The sequence below is a fragment of the Bombus huntii genome, chromosome 3 (genome assembly GCF_024542735.1).
Source record: "Bombus huntii isolate Logan2020A chromosome 3, iyBomHunt1.1, whole genome shotgun sequence".
In the NCBI taxonomy this organism is placed as follows: Eukaryota; Metazoa; Arthropoda; class Insecta; order Hymenoptera; family Apidae; genus Bombus; species Bombus huntii.
Genome location: NC_066240.1, coordinates 12,594,829 through 12,620,773, shown reverse-complemented (window position 1 = coordinate 12,620,773; position 25,945 = coordinate 12,594,829). Strand labels below are relative to the sequence as shown.

Below are 25,945 nucleotides of genomic sequence, written 5' to 3'. Positions count from 1 at the left end.
ATGGTAGTAATAAAACATACTTAACATGGACAGTAGGAAAGAACTATAATATCCACTATCTCTATTTGGAAAGAACGGTACAGAAATAATAAATTAATTTTACTAAAATAAACGTTTGTTTTATTAATATACTTCGTATGAAGATTCTTTAAAGAACTTTCAGTTATATTCACAAAAAGGTTAATCACGTGTGACCTACAACAGTTTAGTTAACATAAGACTCGGTAGTCGATACTCGGTACCGGTGAACCAGCGTGCCATACGAAAAGGTTACAGTCTCTGAGCGTTCGGTCGATTCTTGACCGGTGAAAGAAATATAAAAAAAAGAATATGATCTTTCACGGTCGGCATTCGTCCGTGGAAACAAAATATGCTGGAAAAGGAAAGGGGAATAGTTGGAGAAGCTGGAAGGGCGAGAGGGGCCGATAAGAGAAATCGAGCTGAACGTGCTACGTGGAATCGTGAAAGTAAAGGCGTATCCCGCTTTACCTATGAGTTGGGATAGGTTACAGGTCGCGGTCAAATACCTGTTGCTCGACTCGTTGTCTATTTATTTTCATCTATTTACTTAAGGTCAGGTTCGGACAGAGAGATACAGTGCAAGCAGCTATCTTTCAATTTATCTACTGTTATCTACTGATAAGAGTATTTCAAATAACGCGATTGATATCAACTGCTCTTGTTGCATACGCGGCTGTCAAACGAAGAAGTGGACCTCGTGAACATGGAGTCTCTTAAGAAAAAGCTGATAGAATACAATCAGGAACATCTGTTAAAATTTTGGGACCAATTGTCAGATAAAGAGAGAGAGAATCTTTATCAAGATATATCTGAATTAGACCTGGCAGATGTGACATCATATTTTGTCAATGCAGTACATGCATCGAGTAGTATGCAGAATATGTTGGATGACAAGGTGACTCCGATTCCTAAAGAAAGTATTGCGTCATTGAAAATCACAGATAAAGAGCAATTAAGAATATATGAAAAATTGGGACTGCAAGAGATAGCAGATGGAAAAGTAGCTGTATTGTTAATGGCTGGTGGCCAGGGTACTAGGCTAGGTGTATCTTATCCTAAGGGTATGTACAATGTGGGTCTACCTTCTGGAAAATCTCTCTTCCAACTGCAGGCAGAAAGAATACTTCGTTTACAAAATATGGCAAAAAAAGAATGTGGGAAAGATGGAGAAATTAAATGGTACATATGTTTTCTTCATATGAATCAAATAATTTATAATATGTGAAAGTTTGTACTTTAAATAAACTAATAGTTGCCTTTATTTCTAGGTACATATTAACTAGTGAAGCTACTCATGAAACAACTGTATCTTTTCTACAAAAACATAACTATTTTGATCTGAAAGAAAAGAATGTTAAAGCCTTTAAACAAGGTATGCTTCCATGTTTTACACTGGATGGAAAAATCATTTTGGATAAAAAATATAAAATTTCAAAGGCACCAGATGGAAATGGAGGATTGTATCGAGCTCTAAAGGTGCAAGGAATATTAGATGATATGAAACAGCATGGAATTCGCAGTGTTCATGTTCATTCGGTTGATAATATCTTAATAAAAGTGGCAGATCCTATTTTTATAGGATACTGCTTATCTTCATGCACTGATTGTGGAGTTAAAGTTATAGAAAAATCTTCTCCGAATGAGTCAGTAGGAGTTGTGTGTAAAGTACGTTTATAAGATATTTCAATCATTTATGACATCAATTTTATTTAATTACTTTTTATCATCTTTATTGTAGGTCGATGGTATCTACAAAGTCGTAGAGTATAGTGAAATTTCAAAAGAGACTGCTGAATTGCGTTCGGATGACGGACAATTAATATATAATGCAGCAAATATATGTAATCACTATTTCACCGTAGATTTTCTACATGATGTTGCTATAAATCACGAAAAGGAAATGGAACTTCATGCTGCTAAAAAAAAAATTCCGTATATCGACGCAAATGGAAATCGAATTGAACCCAAATCTCCGAACGGTTTTAAAATCGAAAAATTCGTATTTGATGTATTCGAATTCGCGAAACAATTATCAGTTTGGGAGGGAATTCGCGAAGAAGATTTTAGTCCTCTTAAAAATGCGGATTCTGTTGGCCAAGATTGTCCAAGTACCGCGCGAAACGATGTACTTAAAATACATAAAAAGTGGCTGTTAAATGCTGGAGCTACATCTGTAGCAAATGATGTAGAAATATCTCCTCTATTATCTTATGCGGGAGAAAATTTAAATCACATGATGGGGCTATCATTAGAAGGACCGTGTGTATTGGAATAACAAAATTCAATATGTACTGCTTTTGTACCTTTTTACAATACTGTTCTTGTTAAGAGTCTTTAAACTATCATAAGAATGTATTCTGTGATTTAATGATAAAATTTAGCTATAAAAATTGTCGACATTCTTATATAAATTTTATAACAGTAAAATACGAAAGTATTACGTACACACGCATAAGCTTCTATAATAGAAAGAAAACGAAATATATCTTGCGCGCGAGTATGTTCACGTATGTAGATATTAAAAAAATTTACAGACTTAATTATTATATTAATTTATCTGAATCATGTAATTATAAAATATGTATCATAAAATTATAAAAATTAATGTAATGTGATGAAAGTGTAACAAAATTCATGTATTTTGGCATTATGCATTTACATCAATTTTGTACGATTGGTATAAATATAATAAAAGAATAGGAGCATAATAGTAATATAAGTTTTATATATTTATATATAATCTATGTAAAAATATAATTTATAAATAAAATTTATATATATTACACAAATTATGGCTTTTCAAATGTCATTTAATATCTGAATCTTGCTGATATGTCTTGCTTATGTATATTTATGTTTATTTCGGATCCTTTGGAACATGAAATATTTTATTTAAACAGAAATACATATATTTTCTTAAATATATAGGATGGGAGTCCAAAATGTAAAATTATTTTGAAAAAGAGTACATAAAAATTATAAATAATTGATACTCTATTATTATTCTTCCCTAACCTAATATGTATACGTATATATATGCATACATATAAGTTGGTATTCTCGTCGTTAGTCACATTTGAATTTGAATCGTTTGAAATAACAGTTAAAACGTACAACTAATGCCACAAAGCGCTAAAAGGTAAAGAAATTATCATGTTTAAAGTGGTTTATGTGTATTAACATGGACGAAATTTTTCAAATTTTACACGAATGTCATTTAAATGATGACAAGTGTGAAAAAACATCGGATATTAAAGAAACTAATTTCATAGAAGATGTAAAAAGGAATATCGAAAAATTATTCACAGAGGTACAATGTAACATAGGAAGTGTCGAATATGCAAATCTCAACAAAATGTTGGCACTTTGTTATTTAAAGGTATTATATTGATTTTATTTATAATTATGAATAGAATGAATATAATTATTCAATAAAATAAAAATTAAGTAATTATTGATTAACAATTTAACAAAGTCACATAAACAATATAGAATTAAGTATTTTTTGATAAATTTATAAATACTGTTTGTAGATTGGTAATGAGTTTGAAGCTATATTTCATTTAATTGAGTCACATGCAGTGATACTTCGTCAACAAATATTGCATAGAAGTGTGAAAACAGAAATGCGTGAATCAATCTTAAATACACAACAATCTTCTGGACTTAAAGCTTCTTATGTTGGATTTAATATAAATGACACAAATAGAGTTGATAATTTAAAGGCAAAACTTTTTGATCTGCCCAAAGGTAAGAAAATAAAATATTTAAATATTATTGAACGTATTAAAGCTGTTATAAATCTTTCTTTTTTATATAGAATGGTATATGATTCAAGTCACTGGACAGTATAGGTCTCCAGGAGATATATTTAAACATAATAGAACTAAACCACATGCAATGCATGAAATGCATATTACCATATTGCCAACAGGGACCAAAGAAACAGAACCCTTCTGTATAACATTACCAAAACCAAAGTTAGATTCTTCGTACGATATCTGTTATGAAATTCAGAAATTACTTTCTAATAATAGGTCAGAATTAGAAGCTACTTATGCGAATAATGAATTATATTGGAAAATGAGAGAAAGGCAAAATATAAGTATGAAGGTATTTATATAATAAGCATAATTTTGGTAAATTTAATAACTTTTCTCTATATATATGTGTATATCTGTGCCTACTTATATGTAGACTGCTATCCAAGCATTAGAGTATACATGGTTACGAGAGTGGAGAATCTTATTTATAGCAGATCCAATAAATAAACCTGACATAGTAGCAGCTACTGTACAAATGATTGACAAACTAATATCTGATAATAAAAATTCGTAAGTAAAGAATAAATTAATAATTAAACAATTTTTTGACATACATGTATTTAATTGTATTATGCATTATAGAAAAAAGATAACAGAAAGATCTAAGTGGTTGTTAAGAAAAGTAGCATTATCAGCATGCTTTCTCACAAGAGAAGAAATAGCACGTGCGGTAAAATATGTACTTCCTGATTATAATAAGTTGGCAGATAACATAATACTGTCCATATTTGGGAAACTACCTTGTATAGAAGAATTAAAAAATGCAATTAGGAAAACATTAATTTTAGTCATTGATGAAGTAAGTTTGAAGCATGCCCATTGTAAAATGTAAAATAAAGTTCGTGATTTGGTAATGTTATATAACATTTTACAGCATATGGATTATATACCTTTTGAATCTATGGAAATTTTAAAATGTCATCCTGTTACTCGTTTTCCATCACTGCACATTGCATATGCTTTATTTAAAGAGCATGAAAGTACAATGGAGAATGGCTGTAAAATAATTTATACAAAAAATGATATGGGTACATGTATAGTCAATCCTTCTGGTAACTTGACTAAAATGGAAAAACGCATGAGGTTGTTCATTGAATATTGGTTACCAGATTGGAAAAGTTGGTATAATGTTGAGCCACAAGAAGGAATTTTTGAAGATGCACTAGTTAACCGTGATATATTAATGTAATGTTTATTTTAAATATTATCTTATCTTTTTAACTTTCATAATTTATTATTTTTTATAGGTATAATGGTCATGGCAATGGAATACAATACTTGCCAGGAGAACGCATAGAAAGACTCAGAGTAAGATCAATTGTTTTATTATTTGGTTGTAGTAGTGTAAAATTACTTACAGTAGGAGGACGTTACCCACCATATGGAATCCCAAATCAGTATTTAATAGCTAGCAGGTAAAAATAAATTTTTTTATAACTTTAGTTATTTATGTATTACTTGGTATTTTATATTATATTGTTAGCCCTTGTGTGCTCGGTATGTTGTGGGAAGTTACGGACGCTGATACTGATAAAATGACAACGAATTTCATTAGTAATTGGATTCCATCTCCATTAAATAGACCATGGGCTGATGTTGATATTAATATGTGGTGTGCGGGTACACTAAGTTAGTATAAAAAATTATAAAGTATCTTGTTAATCTTTTTATTTTTTAAGTTTATGATTTTATAATTTATTTTTTCTTAATTTTTGATAATTAGAATTTCTAAAAAATCGTAAAAGCTCCCAAAATGTGTCTACAGAATCTGAAATGTTAAGAGCAATAGCAAAATCTAAAGACATCTGTTCTCAATATATGACCGCGGCCGCAATAGTAGTACGAGGACTACCGGTAAAGCTCATTTAAATTGTAAATATAAAAAACGATACAAACAAATATATACTAAACATCAATTTATATGTAATTAAAAAAGCTAGTAAAAATTTTATTTATAAAATGTTTCGTAGTTTGGTCGTTCATTATACTCAGTGTGTATTTTTAAAGTACTGTTCTTGGTCACATGATTATTTGTGGTTCCGGTACAGAACTGGAAATGTTCTTGTGAGGTAAAACTTGACCCCCATTGATATATAATTCATCCTTAACAATTACATCTTCACCAAGTACTGTAGTACCTTCCATTCGCACCCAACGTCCGACAACGCTTCTCCAGCCAACAATGCACCTATGATGACATCACTTTGCATTATAAGCACGCACAAATACACTATCTATATACATTATAAATTGCTTTAACATTTACCCATCCAACCATGCGTGCTCTTTTATTACAGCTGCTTTAAGAATAGTGCTTCTTTTAATGCAACAGCCATCAGATAAAATAACACCAGGGCCAATTGTAACATTTGGTCCTATCCTACAATCTTTCCCAATCTTTGCTGTTTCATCTATTAACACATTTCCTACTACTCCTGGACCAGAATATAATTTTTCTGGAGATTTTTGTCTTAGAGATGTCAGGTACATGCTCATTCCTTTGAGAAAATCTTTTGGTTGTCCAACATCCATCCAAAATCCTGTTAGTTCCATTGCATATAATTCTCCGTCCCGAGCCATATGTGGAAAAATTTCTTTTTCTATACTTGTAGGTTTCAATTCTATTCTTTTTAAGACACTTGGATTAAAAATGTACATGCCTATAAAATTACAGTAATTAATACCACCAAACATTCAGAAACTAATATATCTGAATTCAGTGTTAAAAGTATAATACCTGCATTAATTTTATTAGAAATAAATTCCTGCGGCTTTTCTACAAAGCTTTCTATTTTTCCATCATCTTCATAGACTACTACACCATATTTTGATGGTTCTTCTACTTTAGTTACGATTATGGTACCCTCTCTACCATGATTTTTATGAAACTCCAAAAGTTGCATAAATGGAAAATCACAAATGATATCAGAATTTAAAACAAAGAATGGCTCATCTCCTGCACATAACAGATCATGTACCAGTGCGAGAGGGCCTGCAGTGCCAAGTGGTTCTGGTTCATGTGAAAAGATCAAATGTACTCCTAACTTTTTAACTTCTTCGCTCAAATCTCTTTCCATCTCTTCTGCACGATAAGAGACTGCTAGTATTACCTCTGTCACATTTGTTGCTACCTAAATGTAATTTTGCAATCAATTTATAAAAAGTTAAAGTATCACAGAGATATCGCTACATACCAGAGCTTCTATTTGATGTAGAAGCATTGGTTTATTAGCAAATTCAACCAATGGTTTTGGTCGACTTAATGTAAGAGGTCTCAATCTGGTTCCATAGCCACCAACAAGTATTACAGCTCTCATTGTTCCTAGCTTCTTTCTTTTACGTTGCATCACTCATCAATAATCCTAATTAAAATGTGTTCATAGTAAAACACATTTGGAAGCAGATTTTATTCTGAAAAGATATTAGAAATGAAGATTAAAAATGTATATATTCTTTAATTGTATACAGATTCAGAATTATGTATGAAGATAAATATTTAAATGAAATATATCCAATTTGATTAAAAAAAACTGTATTTGTAATATATCTTTATTCACTAATTGACTAATAATATAATAAAATGTATAAAAGTGTAATTGAAAATAAAATGTACTAAAAATTTAATTATGCGTTTGCAAAGTATTTGTTATACACAAATACATTTTTTTTCGTAGAGGTGAAAAGAATATTAATGAAAGGTATACCTCATGCCTACATATCGATACGAGCACAGGCAGAAAACAATCATTACTGATGAATATTGCCACGTAGGATTGAAATACCACGTACACGTATGTACATAGCGACACATGTATGCGATAAGAATACACACATAATTTTTAATACTAATATAATCAAATGCTATTAATCGATTTACATTTTACATTTACGATATTACTCTTATCGGAATTTCTATCATTCATATTGGCTTAACTTTTTTTTTAATTAACATTACACTACGTAATGCTTATCATCCGTAATAAACTACAATAGCGCCATTACTATTACTTATTTGTCACTTGCACACGTAATATTTGTACAAATATACTTTACTTGTCGAGTTCATTTTTTGAATATTTTTTATTGAAACTGTTTCACATAAACTTTTTTAATAATTTTAACAATCTTCATTTTTTTAAAAGTACGGAAGAGTTAAAATCGTTATAATTGTTGTAAAAGTGAAGAACACTTAATTACTTTTAATTTGTGGAAATATAATTAAATAATTTTAATTGATATTTTTATCCTTGAAATCAATTTTTAATACAGATTAGTAACAAAAAGTAATATGGTACCAAATACGTTTCTTGTCGCGGATAATTATTGTTGAATTATTTGAGTGTTAAAACTTGAACGAATTACATTTAAAGAAGACGAAAATCTTGGTTTCGAAAAATTGGAAATCGAAAAATTTGGTTTTTAATACACAAAATTAAGAATGAATAAACCAGCGAAAGACAACCGCATCTAAATTCCTTACGTATAGTATATTATTCTATGCGCTTGCGTCAAAGTAAATATCTTTTATATAGAAACAGAATAAAAACAGGTAATTGTATTATGACTATTTATGACTGATTTTTATCTTTCTTGTTATAAATTTCAGTAAGAGAATTGATAAAAAAATAAGTGTGCAATATTACGCAAAGACATTACTCGTTTATTCTCTGTTTACTACATCCTAATATTTTTTGCTATTGCGACTTTTTTTTAAATGTAGGTATAAGCACGCAGTAAGATAGTAATCTTATTTAGCAATTTGAACAATTAATATCTGTTGAAATATTTGGATATGAATAGAAGTTATTTATTAAATATAAATGAACATTTGATACATAAGTATAAGAATTAAATACGAGCGCAATTTCATTCGATATTTTGGTGTATGTAAGTGGAGGTGAATTTTCAATAGAAGTATAGAGGCGTAAATTGATTAGAAAGAAATCGTCGAACGAAGCGACCACCAGGTCTCGAGAAGAGTCGCCGATTGTAAATGAGAGTTGAAACGGGCGCGAATGATTGACGGTATAGCCGCAAGATGGCGTAATACATGCGACGCTGCTTTTGACGTTCGTGTATGAGTTTTTTTTTGGTTCCTTCTACTTTGAAAACGGCAGGAAGCAAAAATTGTTAGTTCGGTGTTTAGTCTTCGCTAGTCTGACTGAGGATGTGGTGGAAAGAGTTGAGTACGATAGGAGATATTCAACGGAATAGGATTTCGATTTCGAGTACATAGTACGCGAGACACACGAGGTCCCGCGATTGGCCAGTTTATGAGACGACGATGGCTCCGTGAGGAGAGAACATGGCTGCGACGCAAGCCGAGAGCCAACAAAACGATGTGAAGCTGAACGAGTCCGTGAAATGTGCACAGAAACGTCCGCAAGTAGGTGGGAATAGTGCAAGTGTTAATACGAAGCAGCAGCTGGATCCAGAGCCGGGTGATAAAGTGTCCCGGGGCGCGGCCCAGCTGCTTAAATATGTGAATCGCGGCGGGGACACGGGTTTCGAGATGAGTCAATACCGCGAGGACATTGGTGGACACACTGCCGGTGAAGTCAAATCACCAAGGGAGGCTGGACAAGCTCCTCAAGAATCTATCGGCAAACAAGAGCCTCTCGATACGCCCGGGCATCCAAACCATCCCGGACATCCGTTCACGTCGAACGTAATACGCGATTATCCGGAGGAGTATACCAACAAATCAAACGAATTTCCCTCCAAATCATTGACCGATTATCCAGCGAAGCAGGTACCAGAGTACATGGGAAAGCATGGAGACTTTCCAGGGAAACAGTTGGATTATCATGGTAAACACTTAATACATGAAAGTGAAAGAGTTCATCGGGTCGAAATGGAAGAGCATTATGCAGCTTCCAAGATTGAATCACGATTGGCATATGTAGGGGCTACGCCAACCAGTTTTCCGGGTCAACCAAGGTTTTTATCAGGGCAAAGTATATCGCAAGCCACCGGTCCAACACCAACGTTAAATCAGTTACTCCAAGCATCTACGCCTGTTCACCGTTTTCATGGAAATTATCCTGGAATGGGGCCAGAGCCTTATCAACAACCATGGCCCATCCAACGACCCCCAGTTGTCCCTCCAGTTTATCCACAACCTGGCCAACGTCCTCCACAGACGGTAAGTATAACAACCTACATCTATCTATAACTGTATACAAAGTACATTTTATGTTTTCGTTACTTTTGTAGCTATAAATTGTCATTTGTAATAATTTATGTACACCTTATTCTTTATAAAATGTATTATTAATTCTTGTTTTAATAATTGACTAATTAAATATATTATAAAATACATAGGGGTCACCAAGATTACATGCAGGACCTGGAGGACCAAGTTCCCCAACTCCTATGCCATATCAACAATATACACAACGTTATTCTTCTCCTACAAGACCTCATGCACCATACAGCCACCATCAGGTATTTATAATAATGATTACAAAGTTTATTCAATAAAATAGTTACTCTTATTAATTAACTTTTTATATTTTTTTAGCTAAACTCATATACTACGCAAACTAGCCATCCTTCCAGTTTATACACAGAACAGAGAGGTTGGAATCAAGGTGGACCACCAAATCCACCACCACCTTCAGCCAATCAGACCAATCCTTCCAGCCAATCACCACAGCGTGCTCTTTCTCAATCCCCAGCACCACCACCTTCTGCATCTCCACAACCACAGTCAACTAGCCAATCTCAAGTAAGTTATACAAATAACAAAACCCTTTTTGTATTTTTGATGTAATAATATGATGTAATAATATAAGAATTTCTATTGGCTGTACATGTAAACAAGAATATCAAAGTTTGTCCTTTGTCTTAATGTATTAGCAAAAAAGTATCTTATTTGCATCTAAATTCTTTTAAAAAATTGCAAAGTATCAAGGTAAACAGTTGAAAGTAAGAAAATGAACTTTTTTATCAGTATATTTTTAGTTGTATGTATGGATATGTGATTTATAATAAATTCTATTTCTGTTTACAGAGTTTCCATAACTTACAGCAACGATCAACAACACCAAATACTCAAGGAATAGATTCAGGGGTGAGTACAATTAAATTTCGCAACAATAATATATATATATATATATATATATATATATATATACTCAAAAAAGTACCTTGATAATGTGTTTCAAAATTATCCAAGGTTATCAATAACCATAACGTATCATATAAGATTCTCTTTTAAAAATATTCAAATAACCCAGAAGAAAAGCAGAAAGGTGTGAAATTCTCAATAAAACGTTTTCATGTTTCGCGATTGAAGCGTCGGACGGTGATTTATTTTGATCTTAATTAGAAAGCACATGCGCGCATGGATGCACGTGTGTGCACGTGTTATTGTTATTTTATGTTTGTGTTACGATTGGTTCTCGACTTGGGCCACGTTTAAAAACGAACGGTTTAACAATAAAAGCATCAGTGGCTCTTACGTGGTCGGTCACGATAACTGGCATTGCAAAGCGAATTCTAATTTCACGTTGCATAAAGTGCCATTTGATCTTGGATACAGTGGACGGGAGTACTTCAATACTTCTCTCGTGAAAAGAGCAAGCATGAGTGAGCGAAAGGGAGACCTCTCGAGTATGGGTTGCCTATCTGTAGGAGGGGCAGGGTGTGGAAAGTGGGGATGGAGAATAAGCGACTTGTAGAGTTCGATTAGGGCGCGAGTTGCGCGGCCGCTGGAGCCCCAGATATTAGTGACTTCCCCTTCCCGCCTTCTCCCTCTTCCTCTTTCCTTCCTTCTCTCTCTCTCTCTCTCTCTCGCTCGCTTGCTCTTTCCCACTGTGTTCGTCTCGCTATCCCTTTTCAAACATATACTCTCGCATGTATGTGCAAACACGTATATCCCTCTTTGTCCTATATCGGGTCTCTCACTTCTTTCAATATAGATGAGCGGTCTAGTGGGAGAAGCATGAGTGTTACACAGGTTACCTGAGTATAGAGAAGCAAGCGAGAGCGAGTGTGTGATTCGCTCGAATCGCTGGCGGGGGAGGGGGGGGGCTGTGTATCTGAGGTAGTTCTCCCCACCACTTCTGACGTTTTATATCGTTCAGCTATATTCGGTTCGTTAGATCATGCAACTGTCACTCTGCGACATGCTATCGAACTTCTCGTATTCCCATGACGCGACTGAAAACCGGCGAATATATTTTAAACGTCCAATATAGTTTCTTTTAAACGGTATTAAATAGAACTCTCTGTTTACATATAACTTTATTTCTCTATTTGATAAGTGTAAAATCTCGTTTATTTACTGAAAAATCGATGTTGGAACAAATTTTGTTATTTACTAATTTTATTAGATTAAATTCAGTAGATCGATCATGTTTTCTATGCTGTTTTAAAAATCGGTTGAATTTTGGTTGAGGATTATCATCGTTTAACTTATTCCCTCGCGATGTTATGGCATCGACGGATAAAAATATTATTACATAATATCGTTAATATTATCATTCATTATTTCTTTTTATTTTATAAGATTAAACGTATAGTTTGTATTAATTAAAATCGTAATCATATTGAATATGCGTATTAAATGTATAAAAATAATGTAGACAGAACTAAATTCTCGAAAGCCAAGTTTCAACAATGGTTGTTTAAATTGCAATAATTAAGTCATTTAAAGGATACAATTATTAACGCGTATTGAGTTGATATAACCTAAAACATATAAAAATATTTTAATGAGAACAAAGATTTTTTAATATTATTATAATTGATTGGATTTGCATAGAATTTATTTAGTTGGAAAAGCGTTTGTTTCTCGTGTAGTTTGACTTTATACGTTTTCTTTCTCGCGTACTCTCTCGGGGTTTTTGGAGCACACGGGTACTCTTCGCCGAGGAGTTACGGAAATAACCGATGGTTGCCGAACGCTTGCCGCGCCACGAAAGAACGCCCTCCAACGAGCAGCTAGACGCGAAATCTGTAAACCGAAGTCACGGAACACTCGATAAAAAGAATCACGTTTTTAGTTACTCCCGGCCACGTACACGTACGTAGACGATCAACTGTCCGATTCTAACCTGTTAAATACGCGGCCTTCACGATCGTACTGTTTGCCAATTTAGAATTCGATATCGAAGGGTTGTACCCTAACGATACGAAACACTCTGAAAGAGAGACTTATTGACACAACATGCGATGGTCGAACGAAGTACACGGTGAACCAACAGCAGTTCCTTAGTCGACAGACGAGAAATTATGCCCGTTCTCGCGTGGTTTTATATCAAACCACCGACTATCTTCATTTACACATGATTGAACGTAGTGTGTCGTTGTTACACGAGATTCCCGTAAAACATGTGAAAATCGTACGGGGAACATACGAGGTCTATGGTGGGTTTTGTCGTAGTGCGCGGGGTAACGCCTCTCCTTCGATTCTCGCGTCATGCCGAAAGTCCTTGTGTCCGACACAGTATATACTATACGTTCCGTGATACATCCGAGGAAGTCTCTAATCGTCTTCTGTACGGATGAACTGTCCACTGCTTGGTAGGTGTAACGATGTACTTTTCTCTTTCTCTTTCTCTTTCTCTCTATGTGTCTCCATCTGTCTCACTCGCGTAATTCTTTCTCTTATACTTATATTCGGTCTGTCTTTCTCTTTTTCTCCTCATCTCTCACTCCGACCTCTCTTCAATTCCCTTCCCTTCTCTTCTCTCTCTTCTAATGCACCCGCGCGCTCTTTCAATGTATCATAGTGACGATCTGTGCGAGGTGTTACGCACACACATACATAGGCGCGCGCGCTCTTCCACATACATGCCAACTGTATACGACGTATGTTATGTACGTATATATAAAATATCGTTGAAACATGCGCGTGTGTATGACGTGTTATGTTGCATCGTACGATTAGTGGCGAGTGGCCGCGTGTGTAGAGTGCATTTCCTAATTTTCTTATGGTTAAAATGTGACAACAAAGAAAGTATACAACGTATATAAAAGGAACGTAAATGTTGCGTTCTAAGAAGTGGATTTTTTATTTTACCTTTATTTGTGTGTGTATATCTATGTGTGTTGTGTGTATATATATTTATTTACTTCTTTATTTATAATCTTGCTAACACAGCTTTCGTGCTGAAGCTAATGAAATATAAAATGAAGTAAATTGTTTAAAAAGTTGCAATTATATTCAGGAATAACTTCTATTTACATAATTCTGTTTATGGTTTTCTCTGTATTATAATTATTTTAATCATTTTATATAGATGATATTAACTACTATATTCATCTGATATTTCTAAAGTTTTGTAATTAAGTTCAAAGATTAAATAGAGTTTTAAGCATTAGATGTATTATTATCTTGTTTTAATTATATTTGATACTTTTGTGGAAGCATTGTTTGAATGTAAGAATTTTCTAAGATGTTTCTTTATGTTTTATATTTTAGGAATTATCTGGACAAAATAGTAACGATAGTTCGAATGGACCTGCTTGTCCTGGAACACCAAATTCACAGGGGATGAGACCAACCCCTTCTCCTACAGGATCTACAGGTTCTCGCTCGATGTCCCCTGCTGTTGGTTTGTATATTTCCGGTTCATATTTTACTGAAGTATTACTTTAATTAATTCCTTAGTTTTTTGAATAAAATTTTGTACTTTTGCTTTTTGTAGGTCAACAAAACGTTCAGATGCCTCCACGCCCGTCAAGTAGCCAGTCAGATGGTAGTGGACCAGCACGAATGAGTCACTCTCCTATGACAACTCAAGGTAAATGAAAGATGTAAAACTTTTGTATATACTTTGTCTTTTATACGCGTGTGTGCGTGTGTGTATGTATAAAATATAACATATAAACTTATGCTTTTAGGAGCATACCAGCAGCCATTGGGTCCTTCGCCACACATGCATAGCTATAAAATGAATAACACTGGTCCTGGTGTTGTTCAACCAGGACCTGGTTCTACAAGCCTTGGTGGAATAAACCCAATGGGTGGTGGTATGGGATATGCAGCTGGTGGAACGGCTGCAGGTCAGCCTGGGGGTTATCATGGGCAAGGTCCCTATCCACCTCCCCGTCCACATGTACAATTTCCACAGGGATATCCATCACCAGCTAATTCACAACCACCACCCAACAATCAGTATCAAGCTTCTAATAGGCCCAATAATTTGGTGCAATATCCTCCATATACAGTAAGTCAAGTGTATTTTTTAAGAAAGTAAGAATTTTATATTATTTACACAAAATCAACACACTACCCCTTTTGCAGCATAAAATGGGATTTAATAGTGTACCACCAGGGATGCCACCTAGTCCAGGACCACCTCAGGTTTATGGAGGTAGTGGTACAACAGGTATGGTACCACCAGGTGCCCCTGGAGTAGCCGTGATTGGTAATATGGGTCCACCAGCAAGTTCAATGGGTCCTCCACCTCCATCCCCTAATCACGTTAGTAGTCAGCCACCACCAACCAGCTCAGCTGTACCACATTTGCATACTCCTGCGGCTACACCACCTCTCAATCACGAAGGAAGTCCAATGCCTCCACCAAGTACTACACCCAATTCACATCCCGCTTCAACACCAACACCAACTAGCCATAGTTCTGCAGATCTTACTACTGAAACTTCTAATGATAGTGGCATAACTACCACTGCTTCAGGTATATCCATTTTTCATTTACCGTGTATTTCGTGTTGGGTAATTCACTTAACAGATGGAAGATTAAAACTACTGGTTGATCATATAGGTACATCAGTTATAAATGTTACTTCCACTTCAAGTGGCACTGTCACATCTGTAATAACAACTGGTCCTGATGGTACATCCTTAGATGAAGGTTCTCAACAGTCGACGTTGTCAAACGCATCAGCTGGTTAGTACAAAATGTTAAAAATTCTTAACATTCATCTTATTTGTGAAAAATGCATAATTTTATTTTAATATAGCTTCTGGAGAAGATCCAACATTTCCACCAAAGGTACGGAAGGATATGATGGGAGGATATCATAGCCATCCAACTACACCACAGAGTACAGTTCCATCACCTGGTGCTGCGAGTATTAACTCGATACATGAAGAATATCCTGATATGAACAGTCCTGGTTGGCCACGTACTCCTGCTAGTCCTGTATGTATTTCGTTTCGTTATATGATTCTTAAGAATCTGACATAATGGTTACTACTTTCGTATGTATATCTGTATCTTTATATTGCATGTTTTAATGTTTTTACATGAAAATTTTAAGAATGATATATGATCAGGGATAATGTGTTTTTATGCTATGGTTTTCTTTGACTTTTCAATATTTTATATATTTTACAGGTATTTAACAGTCATGTGCCTCAAGACCCGTACAGACCTAAGGTTACTGTTTATTCACTATAAGTATTTATCATACTGTTGCACAACATACTATACACACTGAATGTTTTGTACTTTGTTTGATCTAGACATCTTGATATTTGCTTAGCAAATGTAATTATTTGAACTTTCTCTATTTTAATGTTGTATTTTTATAAAAATATTCATGTACTATTGTTTTATTTTCATTATCAAGCAGTGTGTATTTACCAAAAGTTGTTATACAACAGTTATATTTCGTACAGACGCGTATTTACATCATAATCTTCAATACTAACTAAGCAAAAATATAAATTTTTGGATAACAAGAAATGACATGTCCTAAGAAAGTTGTAGCCTCTGCTTATTCCCTACATCTTTTAATATTTTGGAAACATTACATTATTTTGCTTTATGTAATTGCATGCTATCTCTTTTTTTATTTTACTATCATTTCAAATAGTGTTTTTATAAAACAGTACTTTTTGCATGAAAGACTTATCACTTGTGTCATCACTTATTTTACTCAAAAATATATAATTGTTAATTATTATAAGCAATTAAATGACATTGTAAATTAACAAGTACCTTTAGAAAGAATAGTACATCGAAGTGTTCAAGAAAAATCATGATAATCATTCAGTTCAGAGGAAGTTAACAGGTTTCATAATGATAATTCCAGAAACCAGACAGTTTAGCAAAGCTGTATGAAATGGATGATACAATGGAACGAAGAACATGGTTGGATAAATTAGTTAACTTCATGGAAGAACGAAGAACACCTATTACTAGCTGTCCTACCATCTCCAAGAACCCCCTCGACCTATTTCGGCTATACCTCTACGTGAAAGAGAGGGGGGGCTTCATGGAGGTATGCAAGGTGCAGTGTAGTTCCATCTAGCCCTCGGTGTCTTTATAGTAGTTTTTTTCATAATTCTATGTGTTTTATATTTTTGTTCGTTTCAATATTGTGTATACACGTTTTGATATATGCCAAAAGAAAAGAACATCAATGACTCAGCCAAAGCTTTCCGAGTTTTTATTTCTGTTGTTGGCATTTTCAATTACACCGACAGTGTCTGTTTATATATTTGACATATACAATTGTAAAATATGCTTTGTTTCTGTGTGCGCTGAAGTGTGCATGATTTATATTATATTTTTTGCTACATAGTATTTTTTCTTTTCTTGTATACTGTTTATAAAATTATGAAGAAAAAAGAAGCTTAACTCGTCTTTTCTTAAAGTAGTCGTTCGACGCGTATGGAAAACGCCCTGATCTACAAACCTTGGTGCTATATGGAATTATTCTAATATTCAGCGAAGAATAAACTTTTAATATCAATGTAATAACGGTAATTCGTTTCGATTGTACTCTTGTCTATTCGTTTCATTTTTCATACTTGCATGATCAGGAATCGAGGTATTTGTATATACAGAAAGAAAGATCGCGTTACTTGATTTCTTTTTAGATTAGCCGCCGTAATATTTTTTCCATGTATTTTTTTGTTTTTACTTTGCGTTATCAAGATGCAGATTTTTGTCTGTTTGGATTCTCTGCTAAAACAAAAAATCGGGCAAACTGATGAAAAAATTGACTTTAATTTTCTATAGGTGACCAAAAATAAAACGTGGAAAGATATAGCTGGATTATTGGGCATTGGTGCAAGTAGTAGTGCAGCATACACACTAAGGAAACACTATACCAAGCATTTGTTAGCGTATGAATGTCATTTCGACCGTGGAGGTGTTGATCCTCAGCCTATCATAAATCAAGTTGAAGCTGGTTCAAAAAAGAAACCATCAAAGGGAACTGCCTCCGTACCCTCACCAGGTAACTGTTGATAATATTAAAAACTGATAATATTAAAGACTGTTTTTTTATTTTTCATTAATTTAACATTAACTTCGTATCTTTAGGATCTTCCAATTCACAAGATTCCTTCCCTGCTGCTGGATCAAGTAATGCTTCCATGGATGGTTATGGAAGTTATCAGAGTGGTTATACCGGTGGTACACCCGGAGGACCCTCGTCAGAGTATACACCTCCTCCTCCGAGACCACCTAGTCAGAGTAGTGCACCTTCTCCACATCAAGGTAAGAAATTCTTTTCTATTTTTCAATTTTGCTATGTTGAAACATTTTATATTGAATATATAAAATCTTGATAATGAACGATTTGGAAAAGTGTTCGATATAATAAACACTTTACCAAGCATGTGAAAGGAATTGCGGTTGAGAGAATATGTTCTGGTAGGTGGTTTGAACCAGGGCGGGCAGAATAGCACGAATCCGTTCGACGACGGCGTGGGACGCCTTTTTCGCAAGTCGAACGCAACGCCCCACCCTGGTCCGCTACGAGCCTCAGGTACTTCTCTCACCCTTGTCTCCTTTCACAACATACAACTAAACTTATTTATTTTATGTTTACTTTCAATATTCTCACACGACATTTTGCCTTACTATCTTCTCTTTGTTGTTATTTGTAATAACGTTATTCGAATCTTTTTCTTGATATACTTTTGAAACAATCTGATTTTACATTCAAACAGGCATACAACAAGGCAGTTACCAGAATACAGGTTCCTACCAAAACTACCCCCAAGATCAGTACAACCGGTCGCAAGCAAACACGCTGTCACAACAGGGAGAATTTAATCAACCTTACTCACCGCGATCACATTATTCACCTTATGTACCAGATGTTGATAGGTTAGAGATTAAACTCATTTTGAACCATTTATTTAACAAAAGAATGGAGTATAACTTTCAGGACTCTTACAGAGGATACCCTGGAGGAAATATGCCGCCGAACAATGCTAGCGGACAAGATATATACAATAGATATAGTAGTAGTCAACAGCCAGCAAATTATTCGGCGGGTACACCACCTAATGCAAGAAGTAATAGCTATCCATCTGCGCCTCAAGCACATCCACCTACTGTACCGCAACAAACGGCAACGAGCCAACCTTCTTCACCTTCACAGCCTTCTGCTGCTTCATCTTATTCTTGCCCTCAAGATTATTATCGACCAGAACAGGTGATATTATATGTTCTATTTCCTATTCTTGTTCTTACATTTTTATTTTTAATTTTCATTTTACTATAGTATATTATAATAAATATCTTTTATTATTATTATTATAAATCGAATTAAATGTTATGGTCAATATTAAAGGGTGGATATGGAGCTCCTGGAGGAACACAGATATACTCAGGTGGTGCGAGTGCAAATAAGAATATGCCACCGCCACCGCCAGGTCCAAATCCACCTAGACGTCACCCAGATTTTGCCAAAGACCAACAGTATCCGCAATATAATCAGCAACGACCAGCCTACCCAGGTAAATGTATTTTAATATCGATACGATGGCTAAGCGCATTAAAATACACGAATAAACACGTTACACGAGATATCCTTATTTACAGGATGGCCAAATACAACTAATCAGTACAATAGTAATAGTGGAAATAATAGAGTTCAGTATCCATCTCAACCACCACAACCCCAGGTACAGCAACAACAACCACAACCGCAACAACAAACACCACAGTCTGCTTCTTCTACACCTTCGTCAGTACTTCCTAATAGTCAACAGTGGGGTAGTCAGCAACCAAATAGAACCACACCTCAGCCGACATTGAATGCTATAGCTCACGCTCCTCCACCGTGGGATCATCGTTACACGAATCAACCGTCCCCTCTTTATCCTACACCTGGAAATCATCAGGTAATTTATTTTGTAGCTAGTATGTTTATTTCAATTAAATTTCGAACCTTTTTAGTCATCTAGTCTTATTTTTTTAATCATTTTTTATTTTCTGCTGTTGTTGCATTAATCAGTATTTTTTATTTTTGTTGTATGTCCTTTGTTCATAAATCGATATTGGTTCACAGAATCAGCTTGGTATAAATCCCATGATTAGCCAGCAACCAACATCGAAAAGAGAAATGACATTCCCTCCCGATAGTGTAGAAGCGATGACACCACTTCTGTATAAACGGCGGAAACTTACACGTGCCGATGTAGCACCGATAGAAGCTTGGCGTATTATGATGGCCCTGAGGTCAGGCTTATTAGCCGAAAGCTGTTGGGCTCTTGACGTATTAAATATCTTACTATTCGATGACTCTTCTGTAAGTTTCATTTGATATATTTTAATATTTTCATACACAATAATGGATAAACGTAAATACTAAATGATAACGAAATGAATTCTACAGGTAAGTTATTTCGGGCTGGCACACTTACCTGGGCTGTTGGATGTTTTGTTGGAACATTTCTCACGTTCTTTGTCCGATATGTTCGAATCACCAGTAAACGAAGATGATCGAAATTGGAATCAATCAGCAGATGGTCCGGAGGTCGATCTCGGTGCCGTAACACGTCCCATTGATCCTGAAGATCGAACGAAATTACTTTCATCAGCAAATTACACGTTTTTGTCGAGACGTGGTCGTCCAGTAAAAATCGTTCCAAGGGACGACGATTTGTTTGTTCTAGACACAAGGAGGTCTTGGGATCATCAAGACTGTGAATCAGAAACTGAACCCTGGCAAGTTGATAATAATACCACTAAGTACATAGTGACGTGTTTTCAATCTGAAATAGGATCAGTACCATTTGCCCGCCTCCTTCGAGACGAGAAACCGCCTTTGCTGCAGAAGGAAGTAGAGTGTACAGACATGAAAGACGAAACCAAAGCAGATTCTGGTACACTCGAAGCATCAGAGTTCTCTCAAAAGACAGCTGAACCCGGGGAGAAACCAAAAGAAACGAATGAGAAGAAACAGCTAGACAAGAAGAAGAAGACAAAAACTTTGAGTGATGTTTTGTCGAGGATTAAGAAAGAACCGGTTGAGATGAATGATCTTACGAGAGAACTATTTGAGAAAAAGAACGACGGGTTCAAGAAAGAATGTGACACCGAGACAAAGGTGAATAACAATATGGGCGAACACTTTGCAGATATACCGAAACCCGAAGAGGAGGCTGTACCTACACAAAACGGTTTGAACGACATGACAAGTAACGCCGAGGTGGAGAAAATTGAGATCAAAGTGGAGAACGAGGAACAAGAATCAGTAATGAAAGATGATAATAAGGAGGGACCAAGATTAAATATAAAAGATCCAGCTGGCACGTTAAAAAGAAGACGAATAAGTGACTACGAGGACGAGAGTTACTCGAGGGACGAAGCAAGTTTGTACCTTGTTACAGAGACGCAAGACAACCTGGCTCGACGTTGCGTCTGTTTGTCCACAATTCTAAGGAATCTCACATTTATCCCGGGCAACGAGGCTGAGTTCGCCAAGAATGTAACGTTTCTGAGTCTTCTTGGTAAGTTATTGTTACTGCATCACGAACATCCGGTAAGGACGCAGAAGACACGAAACTACGATCGCGAGGAGGACGCAGATTTCGCAGACTCTTGCAGCAGCTTACAAGGAGAGAGCGAATGGTGGTGGGATTTTTTGCATCACATCAGAGAAAACGTGCTGGTTATGGCAGCAAACATAGCCGGTCACATGGATCTAAGTCAACACCCGGAAGAAATATCTCGACCGGTGTTGGATGGTCTTCTGCATTGGGCGGTGTGCCCTGCTGCTCATGGACAAGATCCTTTCCCCACTGTTGGCCCGAATTCTTCTTTATCACCGCAACGACTAGCACTGGAGGCTTTGTGCAAGCTTTGCGTGACGGAATGCAACGTGGATCTAGTAGTTGCTACACCCCCGTACTCAAGACTTCAGAGACTTTGCTCGGTATTGACCAGGTTACTCTGCCGAAGTGAAGAGCAAGTGTTGCGCGAGTTCGGCGTGAACTTGCTTCACTTTCTATCTGCAGCAGACAGTGGTGTGGCTCGTACGATCGCTTTGCAGACACCCTGCGTGGCCCTATTGGTGGCGTTTATCGAACAGGCAGAATCAAGTGCATTGGGGGTTGCAAATCAACATGGATTGGCTGCACTACGTGATAATCCTGAGTCAATGGGCACCAGTTTGGACATGCTGCGACGTGCTGCTGGTACGCTGCTGAACCTCGCCAGGCATCCTGATAACAGAACTCTGTTATTACAGCACGAATCACGATTACTCGCCTTGGTGATGAGTCAAATTTTAGATCAGCAAGTGGCCGCAATCGTTGCTCGTGTATTGTTCCAGTGTTCCAGGGGCACGTAACTTTCTTTTACTAATGGATGGTATATTTTTCTTCATTTTTGTTCTTGGTTGATCCGCGGGTGTTTGTTTGTTTAGCCCCTTTTGTGCAAAAAGTGATGATGATGATCAGTTTTTGTTTCCAAACAAAAGACACGAAGAAAGAGACAGCTTGTAGAAAAAAAAGCTGCTGTTGCTGCTATTCATTTTAGGGAATATGAGAGCGAGATAGAGAGCGAAAATTTGTTAGAAAGGTAGTTAAATGGAGTGCGAGTGAAATGAAGAATTATATAGAGAGAACAGCGACGAAAAGAAAGGAAACGCGGGATATAGAGTGTGTAGAGAAGGAACAAAGTGTCGATATAATATATAACGCCATGTGGTTGTAGTTTTATATCGAATAACAAAAAAACCAGAGGAGTAAGAAAGTTAATTATCGGTGTTAGTGAGTTAAGGTATACTGCGACGATATTTGCGTCAACGCACGTCGAGTATACCTTTCCTACTTGATGAATTGGGATAATATCGATAGTGTAAGATATTTCATAGTTAATGAAGAAGAAAGAAAATTTCGCGAGAAGAAGGACTAAACTGTGAACAGAAAAAATCCGAGAAACGGAAATAATGAGAGAACTCGTGGAGATATTAAATGGGGTGTAGTGATAGAGGGACGACAGGGAGGGAGTAAAAAAGAAAAAAAATGAAACAAAGATGTTAGAAAGATGAGAGAAATGAAACAAACGTTTAGCAGCATAATAATATATATATAAAAAGAAAAAATGAGACGATTGAAACTAACAAAAAAAGAAATCTGTTTTGACGAACCTAAAATGGTGCGATGTGGAGCGATAATATCGGGTGACGATTATATATATAAATATTAACGATAACATAATGCAAATTTTTATATTTGCATGTTTTGTGCTGTAATTAGCGAGTAATTAAGATATTTTGTAGATAACACACACTTCCATTGAATCTTATTTCGAATTGCGCCGCGCCGTGTGATGATGATTACACAAAGGAAAAAATGAAATAATAAAAAATGATGCAACTCGGCGCGAACGCCCACGGTGGTCTCCCTTGCAGACAAAAAAGAAAATATGAGAGAAAAGCAGGCCACCGAGAGTCTCGACTTTAGAAGCACAGGCAAAACTAGAACTGAAGAAAGACATTGCTAGAAAAGAGAGAAAGTGAAGGACTGAGAGGACGAGAGCATGAGTAAAGAAAGACCGATTAACGAATGAATGTAAATGAGAGTTAGTTCGTGAAAGAATGAGGGAAAGCACGAATGATAGAAGAGAGACAAAACACAAAAAAAATAAAAATAAAAAAAGAAGTTGAGAGAAGTGTTGAAAAATAGCGTGCGATCATTTTGCTGTTAGGAAAAAGAGAGAGAGAGAGGACTATTGTTTGAATGAGACATGGATGACGACCTATGTATGCGTGTGTATATGAGTCGATAAAAAGGATGAAAAAAGAAACAAAGGGAAAGAACAAATAAGAAATTAAAAAAGTATAGATGGAGACGAGACAACTTAAATCGATTCGTCTTTTGAATACGTGTGCATGTAAAGTACGACAGCAAGAAAAAAGTTGAAAAAGGAATAGATTGCACGCGCGCGATTTCATACATCTCTTCGCGTGCTTGTGATCCCCGTATGCATCAAGGAAAAGTTTGTATGTTGTATAATGATGGTAAGAGCGCAAATGAATGTTTTGGTTGTATGCACGAAGGATGGGGGTGCTGGTAGAAAAAGGGGTGGGGAATAGTGTCTGTCAAAACAAAAAAATTGCTGTATACACATTGTATATGTACATATATACAAATATATATAATTATATATATTTATATGTATAACTATATATATAATAATTATATGTATATATATAAGCTTACACATAAAAAGAACGGATAAAGATCGAGAGCAAAATATTAAACGATAGACAAGTGGCAGCTTAACATATTTACGTACCTTACAGAGAATGCTATCCCACTCTGATGGAAATTATCGAGATAGTATTTCACACATTATTTTTTCCTTTTTTTTTTGAGTGCTTTGTTTTATTTTTTATTTCTAATTCATTCTATTTTGTTTTTTTTTGCACTTTTTTACTTTGCAAAGTAGAGGAAAATTCTTTGAAGAAACAATATTTATGCGGTTTTTCTGTTTCTTTTTTCTTTTTTGGGATAAACGTACGTATAATTAAATGCCGTTGTGATCAAATTTCAACACGTACTAAGTGATAAAGGAAGGAATCGAAGAGAAACAATATTGTAGTAATAATAACATTTTGGGAAAAAAGAAAAAGATACGAAGTGTAAGACTGAAAGTGAGTGAAAGGGAGCGAATGATAGAGGGAGGGAGGGAGACGGAGAGAGAAAGTTTTCAATAATGTACCGAAACGAAATATATCCGGAAAAGGGTAAGAAACATAGAATTTTCGGATCTATGCTCTCGATCGTGCCATTCAAGTGATTCCGATGGGACGTATTTATAATCATGAAACTTTTATGCTTTTCAAAGCGCATGTTATTGTAAACAGAGAGAAAAACTAACAAGTACTATTCCCCCCATTGTCAGCTTTTTGCACATATTTCGACGGTTCTTGCATATACATTTATCTAATGTAACGGAAAGAAAAAAACGAGAAAAAACCATTCTCATTTTTAATGTCCGCCGAAATGAACGACAACTTACATTCGATTTCATCGTCGCACACCTTCTATGTCGGTACTTCCTTTTCTCATTTCGTAGAAACGGATTTCATACATAAAAATGAACGGTGTTTCGGTTCTCATAAGGGTAGCATGTGTAAAATAAAAGAAAACAAAAACGAGAAAAATGAAAACGATTTAGATTTGACTTTGTTTGAGGAATAAACAGGTGAGGAGAAAGGAGGAAAAAAGGAGAATAGAAGAAGAATAACGATGATGAGGTAAACACATTAAAACAGAACACTTTCCCTAATCCCAGCTTCTCCCTGACCCCAAAGTATCCTACTCTATAGATATCTAAATACGTGTAGTTCTTAAATTATTTACTTTAGTTCGAGTGGAGATGCCTGTAAGTGTAATTTACTAAGACTTTTTGTAAATAAATTATGAAATAAACTAGACGTACTTTATCCAAATGACTATAATATGTAGATATGTCTGACTCTCTGATATACGAAACCGTGATCTATGGGAACTAACGATGAGAGTATGAAAATATGTATGTATATGATTATCTTAAATTTCGCGATATTACATAGAGAATTTCTAAACTATATGAAAGTTGAGTATGAGAAAAAACCATTGTACTTGTAGGAAAATAATGTTGCTTTTAGATATAGGTTTTCAATATAAACACGAGGAAGTATTGCGTTTGTTAGAGAATTTATTGTGCCTGACTATCTTAAATATATAATTATCTTTTTTTTTATAGCTTGGATTCCAATTATACAACTTGCTTTGAACATATACTGTTCTCCATGTTCAAGATCATCGCTATATTTATTTTCTGGCACAGCCACTCCAGAATGTCTGTTGCTTCGCTCTCCAGGTACCAATCTATCATGGGTGACAAAGTACCTTCATTCTGCAGGTAAGATAAATTCAT

At 35.3% G+C, this 25,945-nt stretch overlaps 5 protein-coding genes across 12 annotated transcripts in view; 3 read left to right on the top strand and 2 right to left on the bottom strand.

Annotated features, from left to right (window-relative positions):
* The first annotated feature begins 6 nt into the window (after positions 1–6).
* On the top strand, positions 7–2,729 carry LOC126863636 (UDP-N-acetylhexosamine pyrophosphorylase). Its single transcript, XM_050614013.1, has 3 exons — positions 7–1,200; positions 1,290–1,686; positions 1,760–2,729. The coding sequence occupies exons 1-3, from the start codon at positions 725–727 to the stop codon at positions 2,294–2,296; spliced, it is 1,410 nt and encodes a 469-aa protein (XP_050469970.1). The 5' UTR covers positions 7–724; the 3' UTR covers positions 2,297–2,729.
* A 147-nt stretch (positions 2,730–2,876) lies between these two features.
* LOC126863622 (separin) lies at positions 2,877–5,807 on the top strand. The gene is made up of 9 exons (XM_050613957.1): positions 2,877–3,400; positions 3,555–3,771; positions 3,842–4,134; positions 4,219–4,355; positions 4,428–4,644; positions 4,720–5,030; positions 5,093–5,260; positions 5,329–5,474; positions 5,569–5,807. Exons 1-9 carry the CDS (start codon positions 3,191–3,193, stop codon positions 5,712–5,714), a joined length of 1,845 nt encoding a protein of 614 aa, XP_050469914.1. The 5' UTR covers positions 2,877–3,190; the 3' UTR covers positions 5,715–5,807.
* On the bottom strand, positions 5,747–8,347 carry LOC126863645 (mannose-1-phosphate guanyltransferase beta). 2 transcript variants are annotated; one of them, XM_050614031.1, is made up of 5 exons: positions 7,550–8,347; positions 7,040–7,256; positions 6,583–6,976; positions 6,112–6,505; positions 5,747–6,033 (listed from the first exon to the last, which is right to left on the bottom strand). In XM_050614031.1, exons 2-5 carry the CDS (start codon positions 7,190–7,192, stop codon positions 5,865–5,867), a joined length of 1,110 nt encoding a protein of 369 aa, XP_050469988.1. In that variant the 5' UTR covers positions 7,193–7,256; positions 7,550–8,347; the 3' UTR covers positions 5,747–5,864. The 2 variants fall into 2 exon arrangements, with proteins under 2 accessions (XP_050469988.1, XP_050469989.1); XM_050614032.1 differs by having other exon boundaries at positions 7,561–8,347.
* Positions 8,348–8,877: 530 nt separating this feature from the next.
* LOC126863591 (trithorax group protein osa) lies at positions 8,878–25,712 on the top strand. Of its 6 annotated transcripts, XM_050613862.1 has the most exons (22): positions 8,879–9,655; positions 9,752–9,990; positions 10,170–10,292; positions 10,369–10,575; positions 10,861–10,920; positions 14,278–14,410; positions 14,504–14,599; positions 14,700–15,025; positions 15,103–15,496; positions 15,584–15,709; positions 15,783–15,964; positions 16,160–16,201; positions 16,860–17,057; positions 17,792–18,011; positions 18,098–18,274; positions 18,435–18,545; positions 18,730–18,889; positions 18,962–19,220; positions 19,359–19,524; positions 19,610–19,911; positions 20,079–20,318; positions 20,406–25,712. In XM_050613862.1, the coding sequence occupies exons 1-22, from the start codon at positions 9,151–9,153 to the stop codon at positions 22,362–22,364; spliced, it is 6,225 nt and encodes a 2,074-aa protein (XP_050469819.1). In that variant the 5' UTR covers positions 8,879–9,150; the 3' UTR covers positions 22,365–25,712. The 6 variants fall into 6 exon arrangements, with proteins under 6 accessions (XP_050469818.1, XP_050469817.1, XP_050469819.1 ...); XM_050613861.1 differs by having other exon boundaries at positions 8,878–9,990; positions 16,860–17,048; XM_050613860.1 differs by having other exon boundaries at positions 8,878–9,990.
* The window catches only part of LOC126863588 (intermembrane lipid transfer protein VPS13A-like), a 15,867-nt gene continuing 14,348 nt past the window's right edge, over positions 24,427–25,945 (bottom strand). For both annotated transcript variants that reach the window (XM_050613854.1, XM_050613855.1), the window contains exon 51: positions 24,427–25,924. In XM_050613854.1, coding sequence (XP_050469811.1) covers positions 25,784–25,924 — 141 coding nt within the window. In that variant the 3' untranslated portion in view covers positions 24,427–25,783. The remainder of the gene's footprint in view (positions 25,925–25,945) is intronic.